Source organism: Patella vulgata, chromosome 6 (genome assembly GCF_932274485.2).
Source record: "Patella vulgata chromosome 6, xgPatVulg1.2, whole genome shotgun sequence".
NCBI classification, from domain to species: Eukaryota; Metazoa; Mollusca; class Gastropoda; family Patellidae; genus Patella; species Patella vulgata.
This window is the reverse complement of record NC_065884.2, coordinates 46,802,649-46,830,029: the sequence shown is the minus strand read 5'-3', so window position 1 is coordinate 46,830,029 and position 27,381 is coordinate 46,802,649. Positions and strand designations below refer to the sequence as shown.

Genomic DNA, 27,381 nt, shown 5'->3' with positions numbered 1-27,381 from the left:
ATTCAATTACTTTATTGAATTGTCAGGTGTCCTCTTACAGTCCCATATAACAACTTTTGGTCTTCGAAGGAATTATTAGTGAGCAGAAATTCGGCCGTGTATCTGTTATCACTCGTCACATCAATCAGTTATATAGAGGGATGACTCGTGTTTTCCTTTGGCGTTCGTCACTTCCGATTCAGGAAACCTGTATTACTCAACTATCGTAGCATGATTTCTGTGTTAAAATTATATTTGGAATATGTTTAACCAGCTTTATCACATGTGTGATAATGACTGGCACCATTATTGTCCTTTAACATTGAAGTCAATGGGGAAATTAATGGTGGTCTGCCTCCACATAAAATATGTTTCAGACGAGTTATTTCCCATGAATAAGAAAATCGGTTTCAGACCAGTCATTTAATAATCTCGCTCACGCGAACATGGACGTAATAGACTTCCGACATTATTCTTTAATTAGTCACGGCTTTTATTTATGTTATTGTTGAAATAGATTTTCCATGTTACAGGTGCCCGTGGTTTAACAAAAAAAGACTCGGAAATCGTTGGTAAAGCCCCAGTACTTTCCCGCATTTTGTTTCATGTTTGTTTTGAAAGGCTTTATGTTTACATACGTTGGTCCATGATTATCTTTTTCAGCAGTAATATTTGTTCATTACAATCTAATGATTCATTAATTTAAGTGAACATTCAGATTTGAAAGAAATCAACTTCCGATTAAACACGGTTTTTCGTGGGCTGTTTAACTATCTATGAATTATTCATAATTTCCTGAGAGTTTTGAGATCTGTTATAGCTATTTTGTTAAATGTCGGCCATGCGTTAATAAAGAGCGCACTTTCTTTGATTTAAGATCGCAATTGATCTGGCGTGTTATTTGGATTTAGTGGTTGGGCAAGCTTAATCTGACTAAATTCTGATACGATAGTTGATATTTATATTGTAATTCAAAAGTAACAATAATAAATTCATATGAATTTACATGCACTAACTGAACAATAACAACTATATAAATCTATACATATACAATAATTCAATAATAACAACTATAATTCTATATGATATTTACATGCTATAATTCAACAATAACAAATAAATCTATATGATATTTACATGCAATAATTAAACAATGAAGCAATAATCGCCCGATAATAAATCTATATATACTCAGCCAAATTAAAAACTTGACACTGATGAATTTCAACAATTTTTTTTTTTCTGGTAAGTCAAATAAATTTTAAAGTGTTTCTAACGATAGTAAGTAGTAAGAAGCCTTTAATTTCATAAAATTGTCAAGTCACGTGGATCACGTGACTTTTGAGCATATAAAGATGAAAAACCTGAAAAACACGTGCAAACACAAACTCGTGAGGTCAATCAATGCAAGTTTGCTTAAACTGAACACGCACACGTAACTTGAACTGGAAAAACAAATTAAAATTGTTATTTTCATCTTTGTTAGAAAATGCCGCGCCTTTCAAATGTAGAACGTCTACGTGCTATAGGTAGGCTCTATGCTGGTCAGTCTGTGGTCACTGTTGCAAGAGCCTTAAATTGTTCACGCCAGACAATAATTAATCTTAGAATGAGAGTGCTTCAAACTGGAACTATTGCCGACGGCCCAAGGACGGAAGCGCCACGTGTGACGTCACTTCGGGAAGATCAGGCAATACGATTACGTTATCTTAGAAACAGATTTGTCACTGCAACCTCCACAAGTAGAGAGATGTTTGGTGAAAGGGTAACTGTACAAACTGTTCGAAATCGCTTGCAGGCTGCTGGTCTTCGAGCTCGGAGGCCCTATAATGGACTAATATTGACATCTCTTCATCGCCGTAACCGACTTGTGTGGGCCACAAGACACATAAGATTTACTCAAAGACAGTGGAATTCGGTTGTCTTTAGTGACGAATCTCAATTCACTTTGAGATATTTGCCGATGGCATTGTCCGAGTGTACCGCAGACGAGGTGAACGACAGCAAGTGAATCCACCACTGACGTTGCAGAACCTTCAACATGCTCTGGCTGAGCAGTGGCGACGTCTTCCTCGGATAGTGTTTACTAATGTTCTGAGATCCATGAGAAGACGTTGTGTGGCAGTACGAGACGCTAGAGGAGGCCACAGCCGTTACTAAACACTTTATTCCCATTGTTCTCCAAGTCTGTGAATTTCATTTTGGGGGGTACTGTGACATCACGAAAGTTATCAATGTCAAGGACTTTCGGCGAGACGTATTCTTGCTTTCTGTTGATGTCAAGGTCGTCTGTGCACAACATAACACTAAAATAGTTGCCTTAAACCAAATATTAAAAATCTAGTCCCAAAAATCCCGAGTGTCAAGTTTTTAATTTGGCTGAGTATATTTATATGTAATAATTCAAGAATAACAATAAAATATCCATTATGATTTATACATACAATAATTCAACAATGACAATAATAATTGCATGCAATATTCATGTTTGTAATGAAGTAATGCTTTTACAGTGAGCTTAGAATCCATGAAGAAAAACTTGTTGCTTAATAGGCTGAGAATTTTATTTCCTGAGGGGTGGGGGTGGGAGATCAAACACAAATATTTTAACTCAAAATACATTATGAACATTAAAGGTACAAGACAGATCGTTCTCATATATCAAAAATGTATTCTATTATCAAAAATGTATTCTATTTTAATGTAAGCTTCGTCTACACTAGGCTTGAAAAAGCCGGCTTTTTAAAAACCCGGTTTTTTCAAAACCCGGCTTTTTCAAGTGTAGCGTCTACACTGACTGAACGGAAAAAGACGATGAACACCGACCTTCGTTATTTGTGGAACTTCCGGTTTATTTATTACGCCATCGGCTTCAGTCAATTTTGCAGAGATAATAATATAATAATAATGATTACTAGAGAAGCCAGCTTCGGCTAATTCAGCGCATATAACCCTGTAAATTTTATTGTCTTTGACAGTTCCATCAAACAAAGCTTGAATGTTCCCCCGCCCCCAAATCTCAATTAGCAATAAGCACTCCTCGTTAACCCATTTTAGGTTAGGCATGTTGAAATTAAATAGGCTAGGCTATAGATGGATTTGAGATTTACCGCAATTTCTTAGAACCGGAAGCAATGCCAATGTTATGAATGTACGGAAGCTCGGGACGAATGACATCCGGGTACTTGATAAATCCCGGATTTACCGTCTACACACATAAAATTGCCGGTTTTTTGAAAAAGCCGGCTTTTTGATTTTGAAAAATCCCTCAATAATTGCCGAATTTTAAAAAGCCGGCTTTTACGATTGAGAAATTGAAAAAGCCGGCTTTTAGGAAAAAACCGGGATTTAAAAGGCTAGTGTAGACGGTGAATGCTGCTAGTGTAGACGTAGCTATTTAGAATGTCTTCCATTAAACACACCTCACTAAAACAAGGCTGGACTGACCTGTACGAAACATGTAAAATCACCTTATGTGTCTAAAATACATAAATCAAAATTGAAATCTGTAGATACCAATGAAAAATTTAAATGGTCTTAACTAAAGTAGGAATTGCTGGATTTGAACCATTTTTTGAATAGAATAATTTTTGATTAGGTTTGGTCTTAAACTCTTGTTTAACCTTTATTCTGGTACGTTTGGAACAAAAATTAAGCAATCAGACACGAAAAAACTCAACAGCTAACTAAATAAAGTACTATAGAGATAAAATAAATAAAATAAAATGTAGCATAGAGATGAACAAAAAATAAAGTAGTATAGAGATAAATAAATAAAGTAGATGGTGTGGATAAAAGTAGCATACAATTTTTTTTAAAAAGTAGAGAGTGAATAAATAAAGTAACATAGAGATTTTATAAATAAAGTAGTATAGAAATTAAAAAAAAAATGAAGACGGACATACGCCATACAGTTTGCCATAATGGAAATTTTGCACGGGCAACGGCACTATGGCCGACTCTTATATCGAATTTTAACTGCCAAGGGATCTTTTACGCGCACGCCAATGTATACACGGAAAAAGTAGTATAGAGATAAATAAATATAAAGTAATACAGAATTAGATAAGTTAAGAAGTATTGAGAAAAATAAATATAAAGTTGTATAGATAAAAAGAATAGTATAGAGATAAGGGTCATTCCATGTCAAGTGGGTCAATTTTCAGAAATTTGGGAAATCGGCCCCCCTCGAAAAAAAGTGGAAAAAACATGTTGTTGTACATGTAAAAACTAGAAACTGTGCATAATTTGTGATCTGTAGCTTGAAAATTGACTGAGATACGGGCATTCGAGTTTCATGAGTTACGATAAGTTTTGGAAACAAAATACATGTATGTATCAATAATTTACTCGAGTTTCAGATATCTTATGTTTACCTTTCTAGTGAAGATTAAATAACTTTTATTTGTTTATATTCGTGAATAAGAGACAATTTTCTGGCAATACACAAAATAGCAAGAGTCATTTTAGAAAATCAAAACATAAGCAGCAGAGGTTTCCTAATACACTAAATTACTAGCTGGGCTGTAATAAGTCACACTGATCCGCAGTGAATATTTGCTTGGCCGCGACAATCACTGATAAGGATGACATTGATGCGGCTTAATGAGCTAGACATATTAACTTTTTTCCTGCGACAAATTAAATTCTAAAACATTTTTTGTATATATTGGAAAATAAATAAAGGCGTTTCACGTATTTGTAGGTAAAAATTATTTCCTATTTAGTGTAAATGGGTATTAAAATGACTAAAATGCAGCATTCTCTCCGAAGCAGTTATGTCTTATGTAAACAATGCACGCGTCATTCAGCCAATGATTCACACCGCGTGCTGTGACAGCACGTGTTAAGGCAGTCATCTGTGACAGAGGTATTATACGAGACTCGTAATTCTCTGTGAAACAGATTGGTAATAAGTCTGGTTTGTGGTATCTCTGTCAACATCAATAACTATAACAGGTCGATCTTGGTCTTGGAAATCGTCAACATTTGCATTGCATGGATCGCAGCTGTTAGTAGCTATGTTACCATTAGGTTCCGACTGATGTAAACACGGGACAATTTGGTTGTTGTCTGTTGTAAACGTGGACATTTCTTTCTGAATAATAATAAAGTAGTACACACTTTGTTATTTATAATTACATTATATTGTGCATGTTTCTTCCTAAGTGGGGTGTTTAACTTTCTCAGATTTATAACTATTTGTAGTAAGATTGGCAGAATTTGTGCTGTTTAAATTAATGATAGCATTATATTATATTTTTAATTAATTATTTGGTTCACACATTCTATAGAAGTCAGATTTCTTGAACTCAAAAAATGCGTGACGGATTTACACACAAAAAGAGTTATAAAACCTAAACATAGCTGGTTCCGTGAATACCATGTTTACGTCTGACAAAAGACCCAGGTGCTACATATTTTCCATCTACATGTAATTAGTATCATATCTTTATTTCATTTCGTCTTTATGGTTGTGACTTTCTGCACTACATAAGATCAGCCATCCAAAACAAAACGGCTTCTGTTCAGATGGCTGTCGTCGACAGTTAAACAGCCGTGTTTTCGTTGGCTGCTCAGAGGGAATAACCCAACACAATGTTAACATCAAGTCTTGTTGAATTTAAAATACGAAATATTTAACGAAACAAAATGGAAAGTGGATTGGAACACCATGCTGAATCCATATTGCAAATTATTTCCAAGTCAGAGGCAGCACTTCGACATCGTAATGCAATAAACTGATTAAAATCAATTGCGATTTGTTCTTAGGCAGTGTCAAGATAACTTGATCTTACTGACTAATTAAATTGTCTGCATTGCTATATGTGGTGAATGTCAGCGTTTGGGTTATAGCATGGCTGATTGATATGCATAGAACCATCACGCTTTGTAGAGAATGTGAACTGAAAAAAAGGGAATGAAACCAGACTGTAATCTTATTTTAATCAGATTAATTAATGAAGCATGATCTTTATAATTAAAAATGATAATTACCGTTTCATAAATCTCTGAAAGTGGCGGGGCAATGATATCATATGTACCACAACATTTCTTCTTTGATCTGTTTAAAAAAAGATGTGTCGGCATTAATTTTAACTGCACGTGTTTCGGATTGTAATAATAATAATAATAGGTGTATTATGTGATTTCATTACACGCATGTCATGTGTATAGGTTATCGAAAAGTAAGGACAAAGAGAGGAACATTGTGATATCATACTCACAACAATTTGTTATCGGCTTTCCAAGTAAAATATGAATTTATTGAATATATTATCAAAGTAATTTGGACATAGACGGAGTTAGAATAACAAAATACAAAAAAAAATGTTTAGTTTTTTCATTTTAAAGGGAAGGGTTGGTAGCTAAAATAAATTAGCCATTGGAGTAATACTTTGCTCTACCTACACGGTTTACCTAACATACGGAAGTTGTTTTCGAAATTAGGTTGGAATTATTGCTGATATATATATATATATTGGTTTTAAAAGCACATAAAACAAACCTTTTACACCTATATACAGAACAATAGCCTATAAATAATATGGCGATAACAATAAATATTGATAAATATACTATGGTAGTAATGGTAAGATTTCCTGATGGTATCCTGATTTCTTCTTCTAAAAAATATAAAGTACACAGCATTAAAGAAGCTAAACCTCCCACTTAATATTTTCCATAATATTTGAAACACGAATTGGATTTGTCCATTTAAATTAATTATTGATGTTGTTATCTTGCAGTGAAAATATGAGATCCTTACATCCAATATTTAAGGCACAATGAATATTTCATAATCACTACACGAGTCGTGTATTCCATGGTTTCGGGCATTATTTGCAATGAACAAAGTAAACATACCCTCCAAGACAATGCGGAAGTAATTAATAATGGGGAGCGTCTAATTTGTCGGGTAGTTCCAGTCACATTTTCACGAAATTCGAAACTCCACCGTCTTTATGGTGGAACGGTATATATAATATATTTGAGCGGTTTTAAAATGGATGAAGATTTATTATGACATCTAGTAGAAGTTGTACAATTAAAGGCAATAATCCAGGGAGTTATGGTCCGATATGCGCGAATATCACAAAGAACCCAGATCTTTGGGATACAAACATATCTTTTAAGTTCTATCAAAATCGGATAAAAATTGTGATCTCTCCATGATCCACAACCTTTGTGTTACACACTTTTACACAATATGCATACAGGGGCGGTGATTTTGTCGGATAGTTTCGGTCCGATGTTGGTGTAACTGTGATATATTTGAACGGTTTCTAAAATCGGATAAGAAATTGTTATCTCTAGAGGGTGTCCACGAGGTAAAAAACGTGATTTTTCATACAATGAGGGATCATAATCCAGGAAGTTAAAGAGTCCGATATGCGCGAATATCGAAAGGGACCGAGATTGTTGGGATGTAAACAGGCATTTTAAGTTTCATCAACATCGGATAAAATTGTGACCTCTAGAGTGTCCAAAAACAAAATGTGAACAGGCAGACGAACATTTGGACGGACAGGGGCGACGACTACATACGTCCACATGAAAATATTTATAAAATTGAAGAAAACTGAAAATACTATTTTCTTATATCTTATTACAGCTACAAAAATGTATTATTTTTACATAGCATTACCTGTTTTATCCCACACTATAGGACTAGCAATGTCCTCATATATTATAGATAACCCATAATTCCAGGAACAATTATTACAAGATTCCTCTGGTTCTGCTGGTTTTAAGATATCATAAAAAGACGATGACAGCGTGCTAGAACTGTTTCTAACGGTTTGGTTATATATTTCCTAAAAATCAATAATCTAAATAAATATGAATTGAGTTTAAAAAATTAATGTTTATCGGATCTAACAATCGATAACGTCATTATTTCCCAGAATGTTTTTTTCAACGATTTCGTAAAATAGTCACACATTTTGATTCTATTTTATTTAAATGCGTTAAAAACAAAGAATAAAGTAGTTAATGAGTAGCCTTCCTGGGGCATACAAAAGGATATTCTTTTAAAAATTTAGTCAGTATGACAATGATCAAACAAATACTTCACGACACATATATTTTATTTTAATATTTCGTTTATCGCTTGCCAACCGACTTCCACTGAGATAGCCATCAGAAACCATACGAAAATCCCATTAATTTAGAATCAAAATGTAGTTTTATATTCGTTTAAACTTAACTCATCATTAAGAACAAAATTTATTAGGTACATAAGATAGTTTCGTGACAAATCTTTGACGTTACAATAAAGTGAAAAATCTTTAGAGTGAAAACCCTTAAAATGTAAAAATTGTTTGGTAAAAATTGTTTAGTTAACAAACTGTAAAAATTGTTTAGTTAACAAACTGAAAAAATTGTTTAGTTAACAAACTGTAAAAATTGTTTAGTTAACTAATTGTTTTGTTAACAAACTGTTTAAATTGTTTAGTTAACAAACTGTAAACTCTGTACAAAATTTATTTAGTGACAAATCTATATCTGGGTAATATACAATATAAAAACGTTATATCTAACCTGTTTGCATTCTACCCAATTGTGTGACTGTCGATAAATTCCGTAACACCAGAAAAAATGAAATTCGTCATGGGATGATAATGATGAGTATGTCCAACTTAATCGGTGATGTGTTGCATTTAATGGTTCAAATTTAAGAGACGATGGTCGACTTTTCACTGAAATATATGTTATTTTTGCTTCGTCAGATTCATTTTCCTTCACCTGAGTTCCCCATAATCCAGGTATTTAGTGTTTTGTAGATACTTGGAGGGTTTATATACATGTGAACACTGTTGTGTGCAGAGGTTTTGTCAACTCTTAACATAAGCCCGATTTACACTTGGCCGCGATAAGCGTTACGCGTCGTTCTCGTCACGGCATACCAGGCTGCGATAAATTTCAAGAAATTGACCCGTGTATATTACCCTGCAAAGTACCCGGGTGAAAACATTTATGGCGGTTGATTTAGTTTGGGCAGGAGAAAAGATCAAGGTTCATTTGGCGCAGGCACAATAATCCGTACTGAGAACCTTTCTCAGACTGGATGAAAGGAAATGAAATGGGGTTTAACGTCCTACTGTTCTGCTCCTAACCTGGGCTAATGAAGACGGGCATACGCCATACAGTGCGCTATGAGGGAAATTTTGCCCGGGCAGCGGCGCTACGGCCTACTCTTATATCGAATTCTAACTGCCAAGGGATCTTTTACGTGCACGCCAATGTGTACACGGGACCTCGGTTTTTCGTCCCATCCGAACGACTAGACAGCTGTTCTTATCAGGCCCTCCGTCCTGTATCACTGACAAGGGGAAACCACGCCGGAAAATCGGGATGAACTTTCTCGGCCAATGCAGGGATCGAACACCCGACCTCCAGGCTAGCGAGCCAGCGTCTTACCCACTTAGCCACGTGATCCCCCTCAGACTGGCTAGCGTTTACACTACAAAAAAATTAACCGTGCCGAGATTGGTACCGTGCCATTGGTCCACTGAAGTGAGGTGGTCTCGGCACGGTGCCTGGTAAGGCACGGTTACATTTTCGTAGTGCAAATGCTATCCGGTCTGAGAACGGTTCTCCGCGCATGCGCCAAATGAACCTTGACCCCTTTTCCCGTGAACTTTGACAATTCTGCCATCAGTTCTCTCAAAATGGCTGTCCAAACTAAATCAACCGCCATAATTGTTTTCATCCGGGTAATTTGCATAGGGTTTAAAATTAACTTTTCTATGAAGAGTTCCAAATTTGGCGTGCCCGGCACGGTTCCAAGACTGGTTATTTTAGAGTAATGTAAACGAGTCAACTTCTTGAAATTTATCGCTGCCTGGTAACGTGCCAAGCACGGCATGCTTATCGCTTCCAAGTCTAAACGGGACTATCGCTCAAATGTTGGCAATCGTACTCACTAATGTGAGAAATGAAGACATGAAAAGAACAAATTAAGTTCTGGAGATTCAAAAAAAATAAATAAATAATAGATTGCTGCTCTAAATATACAATAGATCAAAGTCTTGTAAATAATACGGTATTTTATTTATTTACCACTGTGTTGGTTGGGTATCTTAATAGAAGATTTTTCGTGTGATGACCCTTTTTTATTTCTGGCCACAATAAGAACCTCATTTTCTTGCTGTGAGCCATTCAGAAGTACGGACACCTTGGAACCATTGACGATTTTCTTTTCGACAGGTTCTTTGTCTTGTATTCTGGAAATTTCATATTCCAAGTCTGGTCCATTTTCATAAAGTTTCGGTATTTTCTGAAAGGTTAAACCAAAAATGTGACAAGGTGATGATAATTTATCAAAATCTATCGTTAATAACCATTTTAGTCTATCGAATCTTTTAGAATCGTCTTTTGGAAACTTCTAGTAACCATATAAACTTCTGGAAACAGTGTTTAGAAATAACTGGAAGTTTCTGGGGGGTTCCAGAAAAAGTTGGAAAGTTCCAGTATTTCTTAAACCTATATAAGGAGAACCAGACGAGTCCTAGGGCAGAAACTTCTTAGTAAGATTCTGTCTGGCTCACGTGGTCTGTATTCCTTATTTATGGCCATTTTGTGTTGTTCTGAGAGAAAATTATCTCTGTTTAACATTGTGCTGTTTTGAGAAACTTGATTTCTCTGTTGTAATCTAAGTTTAGGATTACTGTTGTGGATTATTAACACGTCGGATTTTTACCGATTCAAGAATTACTCATCCTGTTAGTTTTGGACCATCAAGATCCTGTGCAATTCTGCCAAGAGTAGAAGCGCCGAGAGGCAACATTTCAGCCGAATATTGGTAAAATTGGACAGAATACTGTGAGAAATCCTGTACATTGATCCTGATCAACACTGTTATACCGGTACTTATACTCATTGGGTTGTTGTCTAGATTTGTCAGATCGGGTTATTAGGTGGATCATTAATCTGTAAACTACAATCGATACTCGGAGATTGTAACAAAAAAGCATTCAAGTGCATGAGATATATGTTGTAAATTATTGTGAGATGTTCTTCATTGAATAAAGTAGCTGATTGTCTTTTGATAATTTGTCACGGCTTATACTGATTATTTAAAATTTAATTAAGAAAATGTTAATGGTATTCAATTGGATTAAAAAGAGGTCTATCAAAAGATATCAGAGAAGATTATACTTTCCGTTTATATCGTCTGCCGAATGTTGACATATTTTGACAAATGACATCAGTGACTTTAAATTACCTTCCAGTAAACAGCAATTTTATTTTTCTGGGTGACAGAGTAACCACCCTTGAATGCCACTGGTGCCAGCGAAGGAACTATAAAGAAAAAAAGAGACAATGATATGTTGCTATATTTACACTAATTTCGAATTTAATGAACCGTTATTGAATAGTATAGTCGTTTTATCCGCCAAGAAGTTTAAAGACGATTAAAAGTTCATCCGTATTTGACAAATAGTTAAATTTCTTTTTAATAGCCTTACTTTGAATTATTCGTAAAATATTGTCATTAAAATATGATAAAGTTTATTCGCTTATTTTAACAATTTCTTTAGTAGGCTATATTCATGATATCACGAGGAAATGATTCAATTCAATGATTCATGGACAAGGCCATTTATAAGATTAAAAAGGCTTTTGACATTTGATTAGAATATCTATTCTATAAATAAGGTAACAGGTATCATATTGGGTGGTGTCTATGTGTTGCACATATTTATTGAGATTGTAAATCTGGGGCAAGAAAGGCAAAAATTTAGCTAGTTATTAATTCTCAACTAAATTCAAAGTTAACAGGCTGAGTCTTTCTCGAACCAGCATGGAAATGAAATGAAATGGGGTTTAACGTCCTACTGTTCTGCTCCGAACTGGGCTAATGAAGACGGGCTTAGGCCATACAGTGTGCAGTGAGGGAAATTTTGCCCCGACAGCGGCACTAGGTCTACTCTTATATCGAATTCCAACTGTCAAGGGATCTTACGTGCACGCCAATGTGTACACGGGACCTCGGGTTTTTTCGTCATTCCGAACGACTACCTGCCAGGCCCTCCGTCCTGCATCATTGACAAGGGAGAACCACACCGGAAAATCTGGATGGACTTTCTCGGCCAATGCAGGGATCGAACACCCGACCTCCAGGCTAGCGAGCCAGCGTCTTACCCACGTAGCCACCGTGACCCCCTGGAACCGGCATAGAGGAAAAGTACTTATTTCGTTGATGCAGAACATAATCAACTTATCAGAGATTGAAATCATTTTTGCTGATAATCCCTCACTTAAAACATCATCAGATAAAACCGATAATTAAAGACCGAGTCCCTCTTAAAACTTGAATAAAATATTGTAATATAACTAAAACCGTTTAATATTCATTTACTCCCGTTATATATTGTCAAGTGTGAATTCATTGTAACAAGGAAAACAACCACATTAAAAGATAAACATTAATCATCTGTTGTAAAGCTATATTTATTTTCCTGTTTAGACTCGTTTAGACAAAGCGACTCTGTGAATAAAGTATCAATTCGACAAAGAAGACACAATGAATAACGATTGCTATGTAAATGTATAAAACACACGATTGAGTCAAGGTTTACAAAATTAAAAACAAAATAAGAATTCGTCATATGTTTTTTTTTTAAAAATAAAATGCATTCTTACCACATACATCTGTTTGTTGCAAACGGCTGGTCACCTTACTCCATTTCGTTCCATTCACCGGCTTCCACTTTATCGATATATTGTAATTATTATTAGCAAAGAATTTGTTTTTCATGTTGTAAACTAATGTCTCATTGCGTACCACTGTTTTCTACAAAATGCAAAAAATAAAAAAATATCATTTGAATAGTTTTTTTAAAACCTATTCAAATGATATAAAAAGTGACGAAGTTATGAAAAATTAGTGTTCCTTAGGGTTCCGCTTTCTACCCCTTTGATTCATGTTAGAATTTGAGGAGCGTCTTCTTGCAATCCTATTACATGTACAACAATTTAAGATAATATGATAATATATATACTTCAAAAACATATGTAGACAGAAATGCGTGATTTCAAAATCACCAAAATAAAAGAAGAAAGGGGAATTAAATAACAAAACGAAACTTACATCGAGTATAATAATATCTTTAGCTGTAATAACTAGGTAAAACAAGAGCGGTGTGTTATTTAAAGGAATATAAGTATCATCAGGTTGTGCTGATATGTTCATAGAAAAACAGCCATCGTTTTTGATAGTAACATTGTGTAAATACTTGGGTTCAACTGAAAATACATATCAAAATACACATCAATACTGAAATGAAATGATATTCAAAAAATATCAAAGCTGTGCACAAAGATCTGATCAGTACAATTTTCGCTTTTATTCCTTCAAAAACAAAAAAACAAAAAAAAATACCTACAACTCCCCCGCCCCCCCCCCCCCAAAAAAAAGCGAGACTCTCTTAGCTCATTTTCTTCAAGAGAATTTTTATAACAAGCCTATATTATAGGCTTACAGTATATGACTTACCAATATTAAAAATATATATGTGAATATGATTAACTGCTGGTTGGGTATTATTCACTTTAGCATTAGAGACAGTAATACTGATATTATGTTGTAAGAAGCGATTCTTATAGTCGAACGAACACCGGAACACGAGGTCTGTTATTTTTATAACACATTCTTTCGTTTCTCCTGTATTCCTTTAAGAAAGAGAAATAAAAAAAAACCATTTTCATATCAAATCTATCAAACCCCGATGCATATTTTCCAATCAACTTTAAATGGGTGAGTATATTTTTGAGGATTGTTTCCGAAATAGATTTCCAACACGATGCTTATAACCATGAGCTAGGAGGCATAATTCGGGTGGGTGATTGTGGCCGAGATATGTTCAACAGACTCACGAAAGTTACATACCAGTTGTATTAGGTGCCATAGTTTAAGTTCAATGATAATAAAATTGATTGTTATCAAAGACTCGTCAACGTGGGATATTATCGTCAAAGTTCTTGCGTTTTGCAATATTTTTATTTTCTGTTGTACTATACATTGATGTCTGACACATTTTCTTTGAAGACGATCATCAGATCAAATGACCTTAATGAGCAGTCTCGTTGACTGTTCAGGTATATATATAAGTGGCTTCACTTCTCCGAGAATTTACTGCGTCTGATGGTGTGTTTGACTTGACTTGTTGATATCGAACACCATTGACAGAATCGTTATGACAAAAGTTCGGCTAGATTAGGCATACAATAAATTGCAATCTATATTAATTTGATTGGATTAAGTCTTCTCTAATTAAAAATTATATTCAGTATTGCTATTTATAGCAAAACCATAGAATAAAGTGAAACACATTATATGAAACTCCATGTATATATACCTGGGAAATATTTCTACCTTTGTGACATTTTTGGTAATGTTGTCAAGTATTTCGCATGATATATCATTATTTTGTTGCTTTCTTTGTACATTACATGATACTCGTGTAACTGGCACTGGTTTGGCTGTCAAATATACAGAAATTAATCATATTTTAGTACCCGATTTAACACTACATTACAGTAATTTTAATATCCACCTGTAAAATTATATCTGATTCGTTCCCAGATGCGATAATATTGGTATACCTTACCGTTTTTTTTAGGTTCTTATTTGAAGTCGGATTAGGGCCTTTGGATGGTATCCTCCCAAAACTTAAGACACCTTAAAACAACAATATTTATGGTTCGGTGCACAGCATATTGCAAAATAAAAGAACAGTCCAACAGATATATATAATAATACAAGATAAATATTGTTGATAATATAAACATATTTATACTTTTCATGACACAGTCACTACTGTCACACCCACATATTATGATATATACATGTCTAAGATATGACTGTCTAAGTTTTTTGGGAGATAACCAATGGGATTTACAAAATCAGGACTTTTAAGAGTTTTTGGATTTATTGACAAAAGTGTCCAGATTAACTTGATATTTAAACATACTTCATAATCAAATTGTTCATCCTACCTTGAACACATACCGTGGCTCAGATATGCTACTAATCGACTCGCGCTGGGTCCCCCCCCCCCCCCCGTTAACTTCAATTTTAATTCAATAGTGGTCTTTAGCTGTGGGAGGAAAAAGGACTCGGGGGGAAACCCACGAGGTTAGACAGCGACCCCACTCTTTACCGCGTATACTAGCGGGAATCAAAACCACGCCACTTGACTCAAAGACTCAGTGCGGTCATTCTATAGCACGACCCCCCCCCCCTCCAACCAACCCTGCACCTTCGTAAGTATATAAGTATATAATTCATAGCTACAACTAGTTTCATATTTTACTTACCCAATACTATTAAAGTAGAACTGCATATAGTTTTGTTCACAGAATTAATAAAATCAGCAACAATTCTTCTCTCTGCTCTCATTGTTTCCGTTGGCGTGAACGTAAAGCCGCCATTCTGGTGTATAATGTTTACTGGAGTAGTTGTGTTTATTACTTTTAAACTAAACTTAGAACTCTTTAATGTGACATTTGGCGGTGGGTACAGCCAGCATGTCTGTCCTACTTCACAATAAGTTGTCGCTGGAATTTCAATAATTGTGTATTATTAGCTTTAAATGTTGAAAGATATATTTAATTAAAAGGGATGGTATTCTAGTCGCCTGCAACTATTTGAATAATTTTCAAAGAAGTACAAATTATTTAAGCAAACTGACAGTGTCTGGACTACCACATCTTTAAGGTAGCTTGCATATTATAGTGATTGTCGCGTTTATCAGATTACTCATTATGTGGTGGTGTAAGCAATATAATTATTATACACATGTACATCAAAAATTCTTTGACATAATAAGATACCCTCGATGAGGAATTACATTGTGTGTGTCTTTTTTCAATTTAATTTGCTTCAATGAAACCCTTGTGAAATCCGGGACTTCACCTTTAAAATGCTACTAGAATAAGCTATGTTATGGATCTTGAGGGTCATAGTGGCTCAGTGAGTAAGGCAATGGCTTACTAACCAGGGTTCTTCCGGGTTCGATCGCGGGGTTGGCCGAGAGAGTAACCTAGTTCCCGTATACTAGGGTTGTGACAATCAGACACATTTTGATTCAGTAAGAATTTGACCGGTGTTTTCTGGGGCGAAAAACATTGTTCTTCGATAATTCGGTCGAGGCTGAAAAGGAAAACGTTTTTTTTCGGTCGGGGACCGGGCCATTTCCAAAATGGTGGACAAAATGGCCGCCAAAATACAATTTTTCCAAGTTTTTTGGAGTTATTCGTTAATATTTTAATGTAATATGTCGATTTATAGATTTTCTGGGATGCTGAATCCTAAAATGTGGTTTTCTGTTTGTTCTGACATAATTCCGCCATCTTGATTTTCAAAATGGCGGACAAAATGGACGCTAAAATGCATTTTTTCAATGTTGTTTGGCTTTCTCTAGAATATTATCTCGTAGTATGTCGATCTATAGGCTTTGAGGGTCGATGAATCCGAAATTGTGATTTTCTGTTCGATCCGACAAAGTTCCGCCATCTTGATTTTCAAAATGGCTGACAATATGGCCGCCGCACTAAACTGCCTATGTTGTGATTGGCGTTTGTCCGGATTAGTATCATGTAATATGTCGAGGTATAGGTTTTGGGGGTCAATGAATCTGAAAATTTGGTTTTTTGGTCGATCCGATCGAATTTTAGCCATATAGAATCCTAAGTACTTGTAAGAAACACGGTGTACCTGTAACGCCGGAGAATATGAACATCCTCAAACAGCTAACAGACAAAGAACTCCTCTCCGAGATCGCCTACATTCGTGCTACAGTTGCTAATGATATCAGACAGAAACGCAGAATAAAAATGGACAATGGGAGATTTAAATACGAAACATTCTGTAAGAACGAACTAATTCAGTCAATCAAGAATGTAATGAAGCCAGAAAACTGTGTATGTCGTGACATAGATACGCTCCTGAAGAATGCCTTTGCCATTGATTGAAATTAATGTATCGATGTTTGATCAGTATCCTGATGCAATGTAAATACACATGTGATAATAAATCAACTGAGTGTTATATTATTATTCTTTCGTACTGCCTTGAGATGTGATTTTCTTTGAATGTTCTCGGTTTACACCAATTCAGAGCCACCCAAATTCATCGACATATTACACGTAACTATTTCGAAAAAAGCGAAATGACATTAACAGATTCATTTTGGCGGCCATTTTGTCCGCCATTTTGAAATTCTATATGGCTAAAATTCGATCGGACCGACTAGAAAACCAAATTTTCAGATTCATCGACCCCCAAAACCTATACCTCGACATATTACATGATACTAATCCGGACAAACGCCAATCACAACATAGGCAGTTCAGTGCCGAGGCCATTTTGTCAACCATTTTGAAAATCAAGATGGCGGAACTTTGTCGGATCGAACAGAAAATCACAATTTCGGATTCATCGACCCCCAAAGCCTATAGATCGACATACTACGAGATAATATTCCAGAGAAAGCCGAACAACATTGAAAAAATGCATTTTGAAAATCAAGATGGCGGAATTATGTCAGATCAAACAAAAAAACACATTTTTGGATTCAGCATCCCAGAAAACCTATAAATGGACATATAACACGACAACATCATAGAATAAATTCAAAAAATTGTATTTTGACGGCCATTTTGTCCGCCATTTTGGAAATGGCCCGGTCCCTGACCGAAAAAGCGGCTTTTTGTTCCAGCCCCGACCGGATTCTCAAAGTACAATGTATTTCGCCTCTGAAAACGCCGGTCACTTAAATTCGACATTATTTTCCCAACCCTACGTATACACGTAAAAGAACCCTTGGCTGTTGGAAAGGTAGATGGATACGTCGCAATTTGGGCAAAGTTTGCCTCATAGCATAGGTCTACTGTGTTGCGCATGTCCGCTTGCATTATCCAGGTTGGTGCAGAAAGGTAGGAGCAGGGCCGGATTAAGACCCATAGAGACCCTAAACAATAATAAACCATAAACCCGTCAAGTTTTTCTGAGGTTTTATACACGTCATTATATATTAAGACAAATGAAATGAAATGAAATGGGGTTTAACGTCCTACTGTTCTGCTCCTATGCTGGGCTAATGAAGACGGCATACGCCATACAGTGTGCCATGAGGGAAATTTTGCCCGGGCAGCGGCACTATCGCCTACTCTTATATCAAATTCCAACTGCCAAGGGATCTTTTACGTGCATTCTAATGTACACGGGACCTCGGTATTTCATCTCATCCGAAGGACTAGATAGCTGTCCTTGTCAGGCCCTCCGTCCTGCATCACTGACAAGGGGGAGCCACGCCGGAAATTCGGGATGAACTTTCTCGGCCAATGCAGGGATCGAACACCCGACCTCCAGGCTAGCGAGCCAGCGTCTTACCCACTTAGCCACGTGATCCCCATATTAGGATAAAGAAGGTAATAGTAGGAAAAGACAAAAACAAGGAAAAACTAATTAAAAGTTCTTAATTTTTTTAAATTAAATATTTTGAGTTGGACATCTAACAAAGCAGAAATTATGTGGTGTCCCCCTTCCCATGATGCCCAAAGAACGTGCTTACTATAATCCAGCCCTGAGGGTTAACCCCATTTCATTTCAGTTATTGTCATTGTTCATTTCCAGCAGAGTTAGGACTACTCACCACCGATACATGACCGGCATATACCAGTCGGTATACTCCATGAGATAAGCAAGTAAAATAAACAGCAAAATTGTTGGCATCTCATTTCGTTCAGGATACCATACCTGAAATATCGTGGTACATGCAGTTTGATATAAAAATATATATAGTATTTCTTTCTAAAACAAGGACATAAATCAGGGACCATGGTCTTATAGTAGTATCAGGGCCTCTTGGTCAAGCAATTCAGCGAGGAGAGGGGACTGGGTGGGGATCGGAGGGGTGAGAAGTTCTCTCCCCCTTTTGACTAGAAATTTTTTGAAAGATATACATGCTCTCTTAGCGTCATTTTGGCGTATATCTGAGGTAATTAACTGGAGGTCACTTTGCCACAACGCAGATACTGAGATTTAACAAAACAACATATGACATACCAAATTAATTTACTTGGTTGTAGTTTTACTGATGTAAGAATGGTCAGATGTATGCGATTTTGACAGGAAATTTTGTGCAAGCAAAAACCACGTCATCATTGGTCGGAAAAGCGTCTGCACTTCGCACAAATATTGAAAAACATCAAGATTTTTAGCGCCTAACGAAACGAAGACAAAAGTAAAAGTTTCGCTTTCGCTTATAGTCCTTAATTTACCAATTTTTCTATAAAAAAGGTGGACTGAGCGAGAGAAATGGGGTTTAACGTCTGTAATACTGTAATATAATTCTACAGATGTTGGTATGGTTATTGTAAAGGATTCAAGGGATCTTTTACCCAATACCGAGCAAAAAGTCTTAAAGAAAGGGACGAATGTAATACGAGTTTTATAGGAGGATAAAGTTAAGACTGCGACATTTTTTAGGAAAGTGGAGGAATACGGTAAATTTTGTCCGTATATAATTTTATGTAATTAAATTTTTGCTTTAGAAACGTAATATTAACGTTTAATATATACTGCTAATTGCTTTAAGCTGTCGACATGTACGCAAGGATTAGAATGTGTAATTTGACATTCGGTCAGATTATTATAAACAATAGGTTCTAATACTGTGTTAAATTTGACGTGTGTAAAAGTCACGGATTGCATTAATATAATATAAGATAGGATGTAGTTAACTGTATGTGTTATTTAAAGTTAGGTATGTTCTAATTGTTTTGTTTATAGAATATAGACTGGTGTTCCGAGGGAGTGAAGTGCACGTCACTTGCTTTGAACATGATTCTAAATAATGTTTATATACATAATGGAATAGGAACTGTAGGATGAAATGGAATGTCATTCATATACTGGCCATATTTGATTGACAGTTCTATTCTAAATAACGTGTTAGGTGATACTAATGTGGAATAAGTAACCATGGGCTTGTTTCATGTGTTGGTGTATTTGTTTTAATTCACATACAAAATGGTAGATTTATATGATTAGGTCAAAAAGGTCACATTACTGACGGTGAAATATAAAATAACAGTGTAGGAATTCTAAAACACAAACGGAAATTCTAAAACAGAAAACGCAATTATAAAATTACTGATCGAGTTAGGTCAAGAGGTCAAAGTTAGTTTGAAGATTTATAATTAAAGAGACACATCAAAGTTTATTTAATAATTAAATAAAGTTTAATTTTAATAAGGAGTGAGTTACTTTAAGTTTTCGGAATAATATATATATAATAATATTAGACTAATATCAAAATAAAGTTTTAATAGTTTAGGAATAGTTAGTTCTTGGTCTGATGGCAATGACATGTTTGATTGACGGATAAAATTGTACAAACCATACTTAGAAGAAAAAAAGAAAGTTTCAACTTGATACTATGGTAGCTGAAACAGACCAATACAAATCCAAGAAGAAGAAATGGTTTATCAGTTTACTAAATTGAGATTTCCTGAGACAGAATTTGAAGTGAAACCTGAACTTTATAAACATTACGTGATGTGTTATAGTGTTTTGAAATTAGGACACTTGAAGATTTAAAAAAGACAATTTGTGTTTTCTGTGTTTAGGCTTAGAGAATTTTCATAGGATTTTACAGAGATGAACTTTTTGGAGAACTTTTGCATGCAACTTTTGATTTTTGATTTTTGATTATGTGTGTTTGTGTTTTCAGTTTTGTTATATAGTATAGTATCATTGATATTTGCCTGTTGCATGAATAATTATAGGGTTTAGCACATAGACGTTTTAAGAGTCTCCTACCTGTTCATTTAGCATAAATCTTGCAAGTGGGGGAGGTGATATATGTTGATTTTCTAGATTTCTGCTACATTTATGAATAGTTATATAATTCTACAGATGTTGGTATGGTTATTGTAAAGGATTCAAGGGATCTTTTACCCAATACCGAGCAAAAAGTCTTAAAGAAAGGGACGAATGTAATACTTTTAGTAGAATTTTGGCTCGAGAAATAACATATTCGCATAACATTTGATATGTTCTTAAAATACTTAAATCAACTTAGTCTGTAATTGACAGTTGACACATAAAAAAGAGCTATTTATCGAAAACATATGTCACTCATTTACCACCAGAATTACACGTGAGTGGAATTATTCTAATTGCATCATTTGATTTAAAGTAACCAATCATTTTGTTAATTACACAAGTTCAGTTTGTGTCCACTCGACACAAACTAGGTCATTTCATCTAACATATGGTTCAATTTTATTTCCATAATTCGCTTGCGCGTGGGGTCTTTAGAGTGGGAGGAAACCGGAGGGCCCGGAGAAAACCCACGAGGTTGGACAGGCGACCCTACTCCTTGTCATGTAGAACCGGGGAATCGAAACCACGCCAGTTGAATCAATGGCAGACTTTATGGTACAGCGCACACGTGCTAACCATTCAGCCATCCAACCCCCCAATTAACAATGTATTTTTATTTTAAAAATTTAAACAAACAATTTTTTCAAAAAAGCATTACTTGTCACATACCTCCGGGACCATTTAGGTCCCCTGTCCCTGGACAAGTGTTCCAGCGCCAGCTCCCCCACCCTTCTCACGGGCCCTGAGTAGTATTTATCTTCAATAGAAACTTGCTTCAGGAACATTACATGCGTAGTATTAGGCCAATGTCGATATTATACAACCGCTATTAGTCAAGACTAAAGAAAATTGTATCTTAAGTTTTCAATGAAAACGGAAGTAGCTAAATCCTTTGTGATTCTCCCTGTCACGTATGACAATATCTTTATTAGGTAAAGATAGGTTACAATGTGGTTTGTCGTGGATGTACTGAATAATACATATATATTCACGCTGGTATTGCTGAATGTTTCAAGGTCACAAGTATTTGTACATTAATAAATATAGTATATATGTTATTGTTGTTTATTACAGTTTATGACAACTGGATGAACATGTTTTCGGATTGTGGTAATAAAGTTTGATTATAAACATTTGATTTTATTGTTATTTGTAAGATGTATGATAGTTAATATTTGCCAAGGTTGAGTAATTCACATGTCTGGTTGCAGGTATGATTGCATTGAATGCATGTGGACTGCCTGTTTTGTTGTCGTGATTTGATTGGTTGTGAGTGAAACTGTAGTATACGTCGTGGGGGATATGAATTTATATTGTCACTCTAATAATGGATTTTGGGAGAATCACACATATTCATTGGTCATATCATTCATGAATCGTTCGTAAATATATTTCAACTAAATGGGTGTTAGACTGTGTGTCTCGTTGGTTTTGACTGTGTGTCGTTATAATGGTAAGCTGTGTGATTATGAGCAATAATTAGTACATTTACTTGTAAGTATTGTTTGATTTTTGTAATGTTGATAATAGTGGATGTGTGCGCGTGTACCACCAACTCATCGTCATCTCATCAACATATAAATGTGATTAGTGGTATTTTGAAACGGTGGAGACGGTGATATTATTAGAGAATAATTACATAAATATATATATATATATATATACATATTATAATTGTATTGATATATTGTAGTTATATAAAGATATTTAAATTATACTGTGTTTTGTTAATGTGAACTATAAGTACATGACTGTCAATCCGCCCCAAAATGAACCAAAGGTCCAATTTTGTGACACTCCCAAGACGGCGAACGCCAAAAAATATGGGGATAATGCTTCGTGATCCCGAGATTCTTTTATTTACTGTGTATTTTTTTTTTATTCTGCTGCAAAATTTAGAACTACCGGAAAATTCACAAGGAAACGAAGGCGTCTATTTTAAATGCCATTTACAGAGTTGTCTTCTTTTTACTTAATTCATTAAGTGTTTCTTTTATTGTGTGAAAATAATAATGGTCATATTCGTCATTTATTTTTTATCGCTTGTCTTGTTTAATTCAGACATATTTTACTTTAAAAGGCCAATCCCTATAATATTTTGGAGAATACAACTGCTTAATTTTGTGTTAAAATCCCGTAAAGTCCTCTACCTTAGGGTCAAGCAACTAACTCAACATATGTGATACGTTTTCAAACAACTTAAACCCGCCAATCTTCATCTGGAAATGGAGAACAGTGTCCCAAGCTATATTATGCGGTGTCTGGATAAAACCAGACTTTTATTTCATGAAAATAATGGGTAGGTGAAATTTACCTTTCGTTATCAAGTACAGCACATGGGTCATTTATTGTATAGACCTCTAAAGGAACGGGAATCGATTATCAGGTCACCTAACGAAAAAATTGACCCGAAATCTTAAAAGGGTACGTGTCCGGATAAGCAGTTATGAGACAAGGCGAATACACCATTCCTCTACATTTTTTAGCTTAATTTTCATACATGCTTAGACTTTTATTTTTGAGACTCTACTCAAATAGGGATAGTCCCTTTAAAGTATTCATTTATGTTTGTATTTATGTTTCTTCATTCATCCAATTCCTTAAAATACTACCACTATACTTGTTCAATTTAGCCACAACTTTCAACTTTGCCGTCCTTTTCGTTCCGTTGCTGAAGTAATGGTTCAGGCCTATAAATACATTTATTTTGTATTTTGTTCTATACTATACTATTCAAAAAAAGTAGGGGATATTTGATTTTGGGGGCATAATACTAAAAAAGTCACTATAGAACCTAACAGAAGAAACATTTCCAGTTACATGTGACGCCCAAACGCACCAATAGCTACCGCATGGAATGCAGGTGATGCTTGGGATCATCATGGGGGTCCAACACAAGATTTGCACGACTCTGACTTTGAATGTTACAGTCATTATGGCATTGAATTCCAGGGTGGAAACATCAGTTTAATTGTTTTAGTGACCAGAAAACAAATTTTGATATGCGTCGGCTTACCCAAAATGAAAGGTTACGTGCCCTTGGCATGCTACAGATCGGCACAACACAGGCGGTTGTGGCGCGGACGATGAATGTTTCTCAGTCTGTCATAAGCAGGCTATGGTCCAGATACCGTGATACACAATCTGTACAGGACAGACCACGCTCAGGTCGACCAAGGGCGACAACTCAAGCCCAGGATCGATTTATCCGTACCTTGGCCTTGAGAAATCGTGTCATCACAGCAAATCAGATCAGCGCTCGTCTTCAAACAGACACTGGTGTGAGAGTGAGTGGCCAGACGATTCGGAATCGACTGCATAGGGGTCACCTTCGCGCCCGACGTCCTCGCGTGATCCCTTGTTTGAGAGATCATCACATTCAGGCAAGACGTCGTTGGTGTAGGGATCGTCAACACTGGGATAATCGACGCTGGAGCAATGTGATGTTTTCAGATGAGTCAAGGTTCACTGTTGATTTTTTGGACAGACGTAGGAGGGTGTGGCGTCGTCGAAACGAGCGCTTCCAAGACGTTAACGTCATCAGACATGATCGATTTGGGGGTGGTTCTGTTATGGTGTGGGGAGGCATCACTGTTGCTGGAAGAACGGCTTTACATGTTGTTGCAGGGCGTGTTACAGGCCAGTACTACCGGGACAACATCTTGGCAGTCCATGTTGTGCCGTTCGCACGACGTCATGGCCGCCGTTTCATCTTCCAGGATGACAACGCAAGATGTCACAGGGCCAGGATCGTTACAGGTTACCTCCAACAACAGAACATCACCACATTACCTTGGCCAGCACTGAGTCTCGACCTCTCCCCCATCGAGCATGTCTGGGACATGCTTGGACAGAGGTTACGTCAACGTCAACAACGTCCTGCCAATGTCCAAGAACTTGCTGCTGCGTTGCAACAGGAATGGGACAATCTGGACCAAAATGACCTTAGACGTCTCATTAGGAGTATGCCACGTCGGATCAATGCTTGTTTGGCAAACAGAGGAGGATTTACCCGTTACTGACTTGGTTGTGATGCTGTGGTAACTTTGCTGTTTGACCCCGGGTATCATTTTACCCTTATAATGGTCAGTCTGTGCCTTACTTAGTCTAACGATCATTTGGAATAAATCGATGAATGTGAACTTCATTTCATTTTGTCATTTGTTTCTTCGTCAGTTTCATTAGGTGACTTTAATAACACTTAAAAATCAAATATCCCCTACTTTTTTTGAATAGTATATTTAGGCATATAAATCCATGTATGTATTGTTTAATGGTCGAGAGCGAGACATTAAGTAATATATTGTAACATGAGGGCCGTAGGCCCGAATGTTTTTACAATATATTACGCAATGTCGTAAGCTCGAGACCATTAAACATCTTAAAATACTGACACTCCGCACGAGCTTTTACGTCACACTAGTCCAATATCTCACTGGTATGAATAAAGTACTATTGGCAAGTTGCCCGTACGATTATTTGAAATAATGGTACGCCAACATCAAAGGGTGACGTCACATCTGTATTTTAATTTTGGATAATATTGTAATCAAAATATAGACCTAATAGACCCACTGGTCTGACGAGAGAAAATCCCCGGCGTTTGCTGAACACTGAAAATATGTAAGTCTACGACTCGTCAAGGAGGTCTCGGGTTCGTTCCCGGTGATAGACGAGAAAGTTCCTGTATTATTTCGGAATGTGATAAAATTAATTTTCGGAAAATAAGATGAGAGAAAAATAAAATTGCCTACCTATTTTCGTTATTGACCCATTAACATTATAGGCGTTATTAAGGACGATAATAACAAAATATTTAACCAATATTATACAACCGCTATTAGTCAACATTGTCTAAATGGATAAGAGAAAAAAGAAATTTGTATCTTTTATTTTCAATGAAAACGGAAGTATATCTTTTATGATCACCCTCCTACACAGTTTCGATTTGATAAGAGGAAAATCGGTACGTTTGGTGCAGTCGTAGTTTCATAACTGTATTAGAGCCCAATACTCTAGAATAAAAGCAGTGTTTAAACCAATCACTAAGACACTTTTACTTTTAAAAATGGAAGGGATGTGTGGTCTAGCTGTCTAACGCACGCACTTTAGATAATAAGGTCTGTCAGTGAGTCAAGTTGTGTGGTTTCGATTCCACTTGTACGTGATAAGGTGTAGGGTCGCCTGTCCAATCCCATCCGGTTTCCTACCACTGCTAAAGACACCTACTTGCAAGCAAATTGTTGAAATAGAATTGTACTGGTTAGTCTCGAAATTACCTAGCTTGTTGGTTTCTCACCACCCACCCCCACCTCCACTTGCCGGATTGCAACACCTTTCTCATTTCTCGGCTTTTGTTTCCTTTCCCGTATGCTGCTGGTGTCTCTCTGCTTTGTGTGACATTTATCCTGTTTCGATCACTATTTGTTTCATCCATTTTTCGGGAATCGAAATTTCTTTAAATTTAAAACATTTCATTTCTCGATAATCATCGTTAGCTGTTTCATTATTTTTGGGGAATTAAAATTGCTGGATATGTCAGTTAAATTAAAATGTATATTATAAATTGACTGAAAGATGAAACAAGTCAGGATGTTATGTGTGACGTGACATTATTTGGTCTTCTGGGTCTGGATGAACAAGTTACGCGGAGAAAGGAAAATATGATAATATTATGACACATTCACGGATAGCTAATAATATAGATAAAAATAGGTATGGGACGGATATATCCAAATAAAGTAATCGATGATTCAGTTGACATGACTATGGTCTATGTATCAGATCGGCCATTTTAATTTTTTTATTTCATTGCCAAAGGATCTGGATTGATTTTAAATTACACAAATCAGGGCACAAATCTGGAGAGCATAATCTTTTGATGCTGCTGTGGTCAATTTGGCTATAGAATTCAATATTCAAGATTATTTTTTATGCATAAAATTCAACAATGTTCCAGGTCAATTGATATTTTTAGTTGCATTGTATAGGGCTGTGATATAAATAGGGCACAAAAGAAAGGTAATGGATCATACATTTCAAAATCTTTTAAATTGAAATTAGTGAGCAGAAATGAATTAAATTTTTGGAGATAATGCACAGCTTCAGATAGAGATAATACGCTAAATTATTTGATAAAATCTAAACTATATATACATCAATACATACCTTAAACGGTGAGAGAATAAAATGTGATGTCTTTCAGCGTGGTGTCTTTCAGAGAAGTCACAACAATTATATTGAATGGCCTTTAGAATTGACTACTTTTTAAAATCTGCATTGGCCATTCTATTGGAGATTTTGAAAGGGAAATCTTTCAACTATGTTATAATACCCAAACGGAGCATTAGCGTTAGCTATAGTCATAGTACTTTTATATACTTTAAAGGGGCATTGTGGAAGATCAGATAAAGATCTGGTAGTTCTCACTACAATAGTTATAAATTAGATAATGTAAAGGAAATATACTGAAAATTTCAGTCAAATTGCTCCACTCTGGG

General features: G+C 35.8%; 1 protein-coding gene across 2 annotated transcripts; it reads right to left on the bottom strand.

Annotated features, from left to right (window-relative positions):
• Positions 1-253: 253 nt before the first annotated feature.
• LOC126825610 (uncharacterized) lies at positions 254-27,100 on the bottom strand. Of its 2 annotated transcripts, none has more exons than XM_050555309.2 (14): positions 27,050-27,100; positions 18,645-18,748; positions 15,307-15,546; positions 14,346-14,469; positions 13,484-13,659; positions 13,079-13,233; positions 12,631-12,781; positions 11,210-11,286; positions 10,045-10,261; positions 8,524-8,681; positions 7,628-7,796; positions 6,488-6,605; positions 5,977-6,043; positions 254-5,077 (listed from the first exon to the last, which is right to left on the bottom strand). In XM_050555309.2, exons 2-14 carry the CDS (start codon positions 18,727-18,729, stop codon positions 4,853-4,855), a joined length of 1,962 nt encoding a protein of 653 aa, XP_050411266.1. In that variant the 5' UTR covers positions 18,730-18,748; positions 27,050-27,100; the 3' UTR covers positions 254-4,852. The 2 variants fall into 2 exon arrangements, with proteins under 2 accessions (XP_050411266.1, XP_050411265.1); XM_050555308.2 differs by lacking the exon at positions 27,050-27,100 and adding an exon at positions 21,551-21,700.
• Positions 27,101-27,381: the final 281 nt, after the last annotated feature.